This window comes from Thermobia domestica, chromosome 16 (assembly GCF_964235325.1).
Source record: "Thermobia domestica chromosome 16, izTheDome1.hap1.1, whole genome shotgun sequence".
Lineage (NCBI taxonomy): Eukaryota > Metazoa > Arthropoda > Insecta > Zygentoma > Lepismatidae > Thermobia > Thermobia domestica.
Genome location: NC_137469.1, coordinates 125,707,540 through 125,719,529, shown reverse-complemented (window position 1 = coordinate 125,719,529; position 11,990 = coordinate 125,707,540). Strand labels below are relative to the sequence as shown.

Sequence of the window (11,990 nt, the reverse complement as noted above, 5' to 3'; positions counted from 1 at the left end):
CTTTTGCGGTAATGAGATCCACGATCTCTACTGTCCCATTCACATATAAAGCAACAATACTTTGTATACCCTAACTGCATACCTAGCAACAGTGCTATTACTTTAAGGTCATCACAAATGAGCCACTGAAAATCGTAATATTTAATGGCTTGAAGTAAACGTTTCAAGTTTTCATAAGATTCCTTCATATGAACTGCGTAACCTACAGGAATTGAAGGAGGTTCATTTCCAATATGTAAAAGCACTGCCTTTAAACTCACCTTGGGCGAATCTATAAAGAGCCTCCACTCCGTAGGTTTGTAATTAATTTTAAGTGCCCTCATAAGACCATTTACATCTGTACATGCCACAAGTGTGTCTTCCATTGTAAAAAATGAAGTGAACATCTCCCTATTCCGATACACTGAAATATTTACTTTTTCCTGCAATAAATTCCATTGCTTTAAGCGTGACGCTAAAATTTAGGCTTTGCTTTTCGAGAGGTCCAAGTCTCTGATTAGATCACTTAGTTCCTCTTGAGTAAGTCTATGTGGTTCACATGGAGGTTCTTCCACAACAAAGGTAGGGTCCTTCGAAGTACTTGTTTCAGGAGCTTTAACTTCTTGATCATCATCAGAAAAAAGATCGTATTCTTTAGGTGGGTCAAGAACAGTTAGTCTTTCTCCATGTGGAACAGGGCGCATTGCAGAAGGAATGTTAGGATAGATCAAGGCCCGCTTCTTCTTCGTGGAAATTCCCTTCTTGACGGAAGGAACCATACAAAAATAACAGTCTCTGATGTGGTCGCTTGGCTCATTCCAAATAATGGGCACTGCCAAAGGCATTGAGCGCCCCTTCCCATTAATCCAATTTCTTAGTTTGCTGGCACAAGTGCTACACACAATGTGGGGTGCCCAAGATTTATCTTGGTCTCCAATTTTACAACCAAAGTAATATATTGATAGGCTTTTCTTATTAGTGGTGTTATAGTCTGCTTTTGTGAGGAAAATGTCACTTGCCCAGACACGTAGCAGAAGCTATCCGAACTGTTTACACAATTTCGCGGCATTTTTGTTTATTGAAATCCTCAAAATGTCACTTGAAATAGTTCCGACAACTATTTAAAAATATACATTCGAAATACCAGTATTTTTGCGTACTTGTAGTTGTATTTTTATGTCCTGCACTACATAAACGTCACACCGAAAACGCTGATAACTGCACTAAACCTGTCTTTTCTAACAATAGCAGAACACTACTGAGATAAGGAACACAATGAAACCAAGCGTTCATATAGTTTCTCCAGTGTTGCCGGATCAGTGTAACATTTTACCCCAAACGAAGCGAATATATTTATTTTTAAAGCGTTATTATTAGACATGCCTGTAAAACAAAAAGTAGAGCTAATATTCGAAAATAACTTTCAAATTCGTGATCAGCACCACAAAATCAATAAAAATTAGCTGATTTTGTTCAATTTACATTTTCGTTGTTGAACAGTGTTAGATGCGTAATTCCTGTAATTTTTGGACTTAAGGTACAGCAGACGTATAACTGAAGATGCATGTTTTATAATACTTACTGTATAAGTATTCCATCTATACGTACTTTCCGTATGAAACAATGTAAGCGGTCAGGATCTCACATACAAATGGACGTATATACCATGTAGCTAACGAAGGTAACAAGTATATGCATGTGATATACGAAGATGTCAGAATCCTGCAACGGCATGATGTAACATCTAAGGGCAGTACCTATGTAGCATACGGATAACGTATGCTCCGTCCAGATTTCTATGGTAAGCAAGAGGATACCGTATATTTGAACAATACACCGCTGTCCGGAGAACGAATTTTTCTCTGTCTAGCGAGAAGCGATTTATTGCAAACAATTTAGCGTTTTAAGACAACATATGACTATCCACAACATTCAATCAAAACCAGAAATTGTTTATATTGAATATTATTTCCGGTTTCAATACTGAATTACGATGTATTGAGATGTAGATTTTTGTAATCGATTCAGCTACCAAGAAATAGGTCTACCTTTTCCATTAATCCTCTATTCAGATCGGAAGTTGTTTAAAATAATTATTTTCGGTTTCAACATTGATATAGAAGAAAAATAGTAATAGATAGCCACAAGTGTTTTATTTTTCAATCGAATCGATGCAGCGTCTCAAGAGTATATAAGCTATATATCATCTCAACCCACAATATTATGGAAACTGAAAGTGGCTGAATTTACTAGTATATAAAGCAAAAACTTGAAGAAAGCGTGATGCGGTTTTTCACGATCGACTAAGCGTTCTAAGAGTAGGTTCTACCTTCTCCTTTGATCTCAATTCACACCAGAAGTGGTTAAAATTAACGATTACAAGTTTCAACATTTATCACCACAGAACAAAATTGGAAATAGATAGCGACAAGTGGTTCACCTACAATCGATTCAGGGTCTCAGAGGGAAATACCATTACGATCTGCAGCACTCCACAAGGGCAGAAATGGTTGAAGTTTATTACTATATTTGATTTTATAGGTAATACTAATCTCCATAGAGAAAATCGGTGAGAGATATCGAGATGCATTTTTTTAAATATCAATCCAGCATCCCATGAATAGATTCCGCCTTCTTCGTTAACACTTTATTTGAACCGAAAGTGTTCGCATTAACCACTTCCTGTTTTAACACTTGTCGCGATAAAAAAAAATGTAATAGATAGCGTCAAGCAATTTTCCGGAATCAATTCAGGGTTTTAAGAGAACATATCGTCATAACCAGCTTCTCTCTTTTATAACTGGAAATGCTTGAAATTTACTACTACTTTCTGTTCCAATACTTATATTCATAGAGCAAAAACTATAATATAGATCAAGAAGAAGTTTTCTCAAATCGAGTTAGCGTCCTAAGAATAGATTCCATCTCCTCCCTTAACCCTTTATCAAGTCGGAAGTGGTACAAAATAGCCATTCCTGCTTTCAATCTTTATCGCCACAGAACAAAAACGATAAGTGATAGCTAATAATGGGTTTTTGATACGGACTCAGCATCCGAGAAACAGATTCTATCTTTGATCGTATTAATCTATTCCAACCAGGAATTTTGAGTTGTGCTAGTTGTTGTACTGAAGTTTGAGTATTCAATTCGCATAGATTGCAAGTCTGCCGTAGTTTTACACTGTGAAACGAAACTCACTTGTTTCTCTACAAACACAGGAAGTAGAAAAAATATCACAACCAGGGGCGGATCGAGGGGGGCGATCGGGGAGATCGCCCCCCAGAAGAGGACACTTTCTTATTTTATATGTAAATAAAACCCATCCCAGAGTTTGGAGCTGTAAGTAGCAGTATTACAACACCCCCCAGAAGTCCGTCCTGGATCCGCCCCTGATCACAACTCCCGGTTTCAGTATTGATCACAATAGAGCAAGCGTGGTAGTAGTTAGCGAGAAGCATGAATTCAGTACCTTCGCAATAGACTATCTACAAGTTTTATCCTGTGGTGGAAATTTACTATCACTTCGAATTGCAAGCCATAGGGCAAAAATAATAAGAGACAACGAGATATGTTTATATAGCCTACATGAATCCAGGATTCGAAGATTGTCATCTCGATCGTAATCCCTCTATGTAAATCGGAAATAGTGAGAAACTACTATTTCCGGTTTCATAGTAAAGAAAAAAACGATAGCCAGAAGCAGTTTCTGATATCGATTCTTGCCACAATTATAGTTTCTATCTCTAAGTTTAATGCAACCGAAAGCGATAAATACTTACGGTACTATATCTCTGGTTACAATATCTTTTTTTCATAGAACGAGAGAGGTACTAGGAAGCGACAAACGTTTCTTTTAAATATACAATTTCATAATTCCAACAAAAAATTTCAAGCCCTGCCCACTGGTCTAGTGGCTAGCGCGTATTCCTTTGATTCACAAGGTCCCGAGTGGGAAAGCCCTGAACGTGTTATGGCGGTTCGGATTCCACTTTAAAATGTAGGTCCACGTCTTGTATAGTCCTGCTCGATACTCTAATTTATATCCCAAGGAACCGAGAACAAAGGTTTGTGCATCACAATGTTTCGTGCTGAGCTCGCACGCGTACGAGACTCTGTAAATTGTATGACCATATCAACTTTGGCCAATATCGGATGAGTTTAACGCGTTTTAATGAAATTTCTTGATTTTACAAAGTTCAAGTCCAAATATTCTGCGTAATATTTTTAGAAAAAAATACTGCTACCAGCTAGTCAGAGCATCAATGGGACTGTGTACTGTCAGCAGTTGAGCCATGTTCAAGAAAAAAACTTAAGACTCTGAAGCCAACACCTAGTAGAAGTAAATCTATATTTTCTTGATTCATAAAATCGATTGCATAAAAACCGCTTGTTGCTACCTGTTACAGTTTTCGTTCTTTGATAATACAAGTTGAAACCAGAGATGGTTAATTTGCACCATTTCCGATTTGAATAAAGGGTTGCGTAAGATACGGAGCCTACCGTTGGGACGTTTAATCGATTGCCAAAAAAACATATATTGATGTCATTTTATGATAATTGCTTAATGGAAATCAATGCTGAAACCTGAAGTACTAGAAAATTTGAACCACTCCCAGATTTGGTAAAATATAACGGATAGTCATAATATTTTGTCTTATGACACTACAATTGAAAAAAAAAATTCATTGCCTATCACCTGTTATCTGGCTAAAAATCTTGAAACTAAAAGTGTGTAAGAGTTATTAGAAGTTTTGGGATCTCTATTGGAATGCTGAGTTAATTGAAGTAAACGGCGTCTGGGTATAACTAGAACATAGCTGTCCGTAAGACTTTCAACGCTTATGCATAGCGCAGTTTGGAAGTCTAATAATGAAGATGTGAAATAAATAAATAAATACATTTTATTAATTTACAACACGCTGCGACTAGCTGTGATGTACGTGGCTTCTTTTTTTGATGAGATTCTTCTTGCAGTGACCTCTTAAACTAAATTTAACTACCGAGACTAAACATCTTTTATCTTCACAACGTTTGACTGTAATCACTATCTGAGTCTTTCTGATCTTTCAACCTCTGGCGTACCATGACTTCAAGGTCAGCTATGAAAGAGTGCACTCCATAGATAATTTCACTGCGCAGAAATCGGTACTTTCCCGTTAACTGACAAGGACAATAAATAGAACACACTACTATTGATAAACCAACAAGACGTATGATGTCATCATTTATCTTAACACGTGATACAGTCTCCAAAGACAAAGAAAGGAGCTATTCTTTCTCCTTTACCATTTTAAATAGAATGCACAATGATTTAATAAAAATATGTAGGCCTATACTGTTACACAGTGTTTGAGGTGAAAGAAAAGCAGAATCGGTATGTTTTATTATGATTTTGACTCGTCATACCGGCTATCTAAATGTTGAAATATAGTGAGGGTATGTTGCCTAAAAGATTTAATTTCTATTTACATAAAGAATGAAAAGCATTGGAGAGCTTCTCTTTAGTTACGGGGCATGGGCATGGAGAGACTTTCATTCCCCGGCAACAACTTTCTGAAAAAAAAAATGAAAAATATCCCGTTATGTTGTATTATAGAGAATTATACACGAAAATGCTTAAAAGTAGAGTTTTAATATTAACAATTTCCTGTGGGAAAACTTCCAGACTCCTACTCGACTGAGGGGCGTTCCAAACCCCCGCAACATCCGTCCCTCACAACCCCCTAAATCCGCTCAAAACTTGACATTTATATGCATTAAGGCAAGATGACATGCATACACATAAGGAAGAATCAATTCCATATGGCATATCAGAGTATAAACTAGATATACTTCTTTGAAGACACCTCATTTTAAAAACAAAAGGTAGGAAAACTATTACAAAAATGTTGGTGTTGTGAACTTAAAAATTATTTCTACATAAGAAATAAAATCTTTTTACATGTAAAGCTATTCGCAATTACAGTGTATAAAAATTGATTTATTAAAAGTATTTAGCATCCACTTTTCAGTGATGCTATGTCTTGATCACTTAAGAAACCAGAGGCGGTATGCCTTCATCACTGAAAAACCATTGGCTGTACAAGTATGACATACCAAAGCATACCGTATCACTTCGACGACTGCTGTTACAACTAGTAAAATGTATCAATTTGTTCATATGAGAGCTCTTCATTTAATTTCTTGGCTTATGCTGCAAAAAATTATAAAGGCTACTATTCCCCTATTCATGTTTGTCCCCTCCAAAAATAGCTTCTAGCTGCATCTATATACAGATTCCAGCGTTGTCGCAGTCACTGGAAGCAATGCTGAAACACCTGTTGTTGAAAGTCCCGGAGTTTCTTCATCGTGTTCTTCTGCATGACTTGGATGGAGTAAAATTGCTTTCTTTTTATCCCTAGAATTATCAAGCATGTATATGCTACATCTACTGCCAAAGTTGTCCGAGTTGTTTTTTTAAAATTGATTCTAATGAATTTAGTTGACCTAGTGAATATAAGTAAAAATTTTAAACTAAACTAATAACAGAAATCTTTGAAGTAGTACTTTTCATTTATTATGAATGATTACATACAGTATATATAACATTGTTTATGTTATTAAGGTTTATGGACTCTGCCGTCTGAATTTAGGTTTTGCCTTGGTGGTCTAGGTACGAATTTACATCTACTTTTAGAATATCATTTATCGGTTTAACATTAGAAGGGCTCAAACAAAAGGGCGAGGACAGAAAGGTCTGAGCCAAAATGGATCCATGACAAAAGAGTCCCAGTCATAAAGCCCTAGTCAAGAAAGTCCAGGGTCGAAAAGATCCTGGCTAAAAGGGCTATACGAAAAATGCGCCAGGGTCGAAACGACCTAGTGTCGAAAGAACCCGGTCAAAAAGGGCCCGGTTACAAAAGGGTCCAAGTCAAAAGTGGACAGTACTTGATTTGTGTAGAAAGAAGATACATGTTGTTCTGTATACAGGGTTAAGAAAAACTATTGCGACAGTCCAGTAGTAACGATATATGTGAAGGAGGAACACCAAATGTTGCAATTGGGTATTCATGTGAAAACTGCATTGAATGAGTCAATAGGAAATATCTAGGATTCTGCTATAAAGAATATTACATAATATTTCTTTTAAATGTAAAGGGGTGCGTTCCCTACATCAATTTAGGTTAGAACATTCCCACAATCGAGAATGTGAACACATTTTTGATCTATCGTCATTCGTTTACGAGATAGTGTATTGAACTTAAACTGCATTGAATGAGACGTGGACATCATCGCTGCCATCTTAGATTCCACCATATTGGATATGACAATGTTTTCTAATAAAAACTAGGTATGATTTGAACGTTAATTAAGGTTTGAATCTACCTACAAACGATAATTTAACTTTTTACCTATTGTCACTTTTTACCTATTGTCATTCTTTTACTAAGTAGTTCGACTATGTTTGACAGTTGTATGTAGTAGATAAAAGCATCGAGGGAGACCAGCAATAACGAGTTGGCTAGATGAAGAACAGCAAATGTTGCAAAAGTGCATGTACCAACTATCTAAAACACTTTCCTCCTAATTGTGACTACATTTGAGCAAGCTCATCAGAGCGCGCTGCTTTCTCGTGAAACTTATCATGAGCTAACTCATTTTGGAAAATGTGAGCATGAGTTTAGTTTATCTCAAAACATAGGTGAGTTTGAGCGTAAAGTACGATCAGTTTCATGCTCAACACTCAATATTGTTATATTCAAAAACTAATGCAATCATCCATTTGTATGTTTGCTGTTGTCCGATCTCTGAGAAGACACTTCAATTACTAATTTGTCATTAAACAAATTATGCAAGTTAGGGAGGTTAGAGCTAGAAGTAGCTCAAGGCGACTAGAAATCTAGAATTGTATCTATTTCAAGTTATATTTGTTTAGTTTTCGGAATTTATCATATTTTTAAAATATAAAAATCATCTCGGTATTTTAAAATATCAATTACCTTTTGAATTTCTCCAAGTAATATCACAATGTACGCACTAGAACAAGTTGTTTGATATTGTTTCTTTTGGTTTGTTCCCATTGCAAACTTGAAGCTTTTAGCGCCTTCTCTATTAAATTAGATTTTTATTTAGAAGAAATAAATTATGCATTTGTCGGATTTTAATTTTTTATTTTCGAGTGACGATAGAAGAGAAAAATGCATGCTGATTGAGATTTTAACTTATATAACGTAGCATCGCACCTAAATACCGAAAAATTGTTTTCCAGAAAACCCGTCTGTCCATTCGTGCATTTCGATGTATGTACATTTGCAATGTTTTATGACGTAACCGCACCAAATTTTAAACGTAAGCTTTTAATAAGATTTTCCGCAAGGGTTTTTTGAATTTTCATCCCACTGCTCAAAATAATGATAGTTTACTGAATGATGTAAATCAATCAATCAATCAATCTATCTATATCTATATCTATCTATCTATCTATCTATCTATATATATATATATATATATATATATATATATATATATATATATATATTAGGGTGGTCCTTAACCGACCCCCAAGCGACCTAAACATTTGAATGCATTTACAATGTATAGTATATGGCAAAAGTTTGTAATAAACTCTTGTAGCTTAAAAATGGCTGAGGGAAAGGAATCACATCTTGGATAGAGGTTGTAGAAGTAGATCCATACCTGATACTGAGTAGTGACCGAGATGAGTCATATGTTTACGTCCACCATCTTGGATTCGGGCACAAAATTTTAAATAGAAATGACCTCGTATGATATATCATTTTGAGGTAGCTTTTGACGACAAACAGACGTCTGCCTTTATTTTCCTCTTATCTCTGAACATGTAATAATTATCAACTATGGAAAATAAAAGCTCCGAAGTAATAAAACTTAATGTTCTGTTAGTTTATCTCTCTGTACGGGCTGCAGATTTATAAGACTGTTGAATAGTTTCCCTTATTTGAATTAAACCATAAAGTAAAGCAAGAAATGCACTTGCTCATCTACTTGAAAAGAAGATTTGAACTTTCAACGTGGGTTTAATATATTGAAAAAACATTGTGGTGGTGAATGATGTTGCAGAGAGAGGTGTGAAACTGATACAAGAATACGGGAACATTTTAACAAAGGACAAAAAAGAGAAACAATACATATTGCAGATAGTCAGTGAACACAGAAAAATGTATCCAGATGCTACAAAAATTGGCTTGATGATGCAGTAGAATTTGGCTAGTTATCCACAGCCTTCAGCTTTCTTTTATTATCATTTTAAACATTCATTATATTATTTATGTAATTTCATTTCATATAAATAATTTCAATATAGAGCGCTGGTGTGTATTTCGACGGGATGTAATTATATAACAACATATATAATTATTTCCTTGTTAAATGTATGTAATAGTTTATTAATATTCCAGTAACCTATAAAGGAAAAAAAACAATATTGAAAGATAATAAACTATTATTTCAAAGCTAAAAAGAATTCAATGACCAGAGATAAGTTGAAAATATAAGAAGATATGTTTTTATAATGAAATGTTACCCAAAAACGATGTCTGTAACGCCCCCTTCCACCTAGCCTCGTCTAATCGAATTCACATGGAGAGTTTACAACAAAAAAAATAATTAAACAAACTGTCAATATGAACTCAGATCACAAAGCCTGGCAGAGAGGGCTTGGGAGAGGAGAATCGAGCAGTTTCGCGTAATCAACTATGCTAGTATTAGCTGGAATTGCAGATCCAATATTTCTAGTTGGAAAAGGAACACACTAAACATAAACTTAAAGAACATGTACAACAGTGTTTCAAGTTTTAAGATAACAACTTTATTTCCAATATAAGGAGGTGTATATGAACTAAAACGTTTGAATAGCTTATATACACTCGTTTGAAATGTGCAATATACAACTATTCTATTAATAATTATCTGATGATTAAGTTGATTAAATCTCAAAAAAAATTCAATTAAAACTTTACTAGTTGATTCTTATCTTCTTTAAATTTAATTTCAATTATATTTCAAACAGTATCTCCAATCAATAATTACTAATTCTCTTCAAAACTTGACTTTAACAGTTAATAATCTCTCGACGACTTTTACGACCATTAACTACTCATTGATAAATTTCTTCAAACATGAATAATATTTCTGAACTAAAATCTTACAATATTTTTAGATCTTAATTAGTTAATTTATCAAATTAATAGCAGTCAAATTAATATCTGAATCAATATCTTAACTTTCAAGCTTATGACAACTTTCGAGAAAAAATTTATATATTTCTTTCGAGAAAATAATATCTAAATACGCTCTCCTTCTGACATATGGCTAACAGCTGAAAAAGAAATACTTAATTTAAACGAAATATCGGATCCGCAGGTGGTTTATATCTTGTTTCAACGATTAAGGTCAAAGTAGAAAGAATAATCGCCACAATTTCTGGGAGGAAAAATAACTACTGTTGGAAGGCAAAGGTTCGCGAAGTTTAAACCCTTTGGAAACAAACTATCAACGACCTCACAATCAACAGTTTTGACAAACACAATTACTATAAGTAAATATAATATTAACTCACCAGGTGTCGGAAAACTTAATGGTTTACCTATTTCCTTTTTTCCTCTCGTTTGGTATTTGGCCTCTTTGACTAACTGTTGACTATGCACGTACGCAATTCTTGCTCTGTGCCAGAAATTATACTATCACGTTGTTACAGGGAAGAAATTTCAGGACAAATCTTTAGGATTGCCAGAATAAAAAGGTAACCAAAATAGCAATCACTACGGACTCTACAAAGAAATGTCCTTCACTACAAAAATTCTCTCTCATTAATAAATTTCCTTCTTTTTTCAAAAAAAGAAATATTTCAGAGAGATTAATAAGTAATGAAACAGGACCAAAATGCACAATGAATTCACTCACCAAATAGAACTGAATAGAGCGAATTGAGGGTTCACTTTGCATGCACACTTTCCCTCTCTGACTCTGTAACAAGCACAAAAATAGGCTATTTCCTTGCCAACTTCTTTCACTAACACTGTGAACTTGTTCAACACATCGTGATATTTAACTTCGCTTAACTCGCAAAGAACAAATAGTAGCAAAAGATTTTCTGGCACGGAACTTAGACTTGCCCACGTATATTCACTCACAAACATGTCCTACTTAACACAAAGCAAAGCAAGAAAACGTAACCACCAAACAACTCCATCCTCTCTGAGCTAACGTAAGGAACAAGATAACGGGTCCCTGAGTCACCGAGCCAGGTAGAGTTGACGGGACAAGCCACGCCCACCGAACAAACACGCGCAAAACCTTTTTTTCCCTCAAGTTGTCATAGCATATAGTTTCTCAGTCAATTCCTCCTTACATTATTCCTATCAAACTTTTTATACATACTTTTTTTTTCCTATTTTTCTAAAATGAATACTTTTTACAAAAGAGAAAAAATCGTTTTTAAATACTGAAATTGAATTAATAATAGGAGTCTTAATAGACAATATATCGCTCAATGTACAATTTTCCTTCATGTAACCATCCATTCTTCTTCTTCCTAGATCCAGAAGGATGGTGCGTTACATCCGCCACGCCTTAGAATAAAAAAAATATACAAAACTATATTTTTTTTTCAGGAAATCTACAAAATAGAAAAACAAACTATTAGTCCAACAACATATTTACAAATATAATAAATTAAATACCTATACACAATTCTTTGAATGCAAATCATTAATTTAATAATTAAATCAACAAATTACTATTTACAATCTATTTACAAAGTTTAGAGATCTCTAGGTGCATTTAGTATTATCAAATTTTTCCTTATTCCATGGCCATGGTAAATAAATGCAAATAAATTAATAGATTAGCAATAGCAAAACTATATACAAATATACAAAATCAAATAACAATAATAAAAATATATGACTAATAGTTGTAAATATTCAATAATCCTTATCACAAATGAATTAATTTCATTTCTCTTCCATTTCTATTATTAATTCAAAACTCTA

General features: G+C 34.4%; 1 protein-coding gene across 1 annotated transcript in view; it reads right to left on the bottom strand.

Moving 5' to 3' along the window:
• Positions 1–9,880: 9,880 nt before the first annotated feature.
• LOC145673395 (uncharacterized) overlaps positions 9,881–11,990 on the bottom strand; it is a 476,309-nt gene continuing 474,199 nt past the window's right edge. The window contains exon 24 of the mRNA XM_081743054.1: positions 9,881–11,614. Within this exon, the coding sequence (XP_081599180.1) occupies positions 11,553–11,614 (62 nt within the window). The 3' untranslated portion in view covers positions 9,881–11,552. The remainder of the gene's footprint in view (positions 11,615–11,990) is intronic.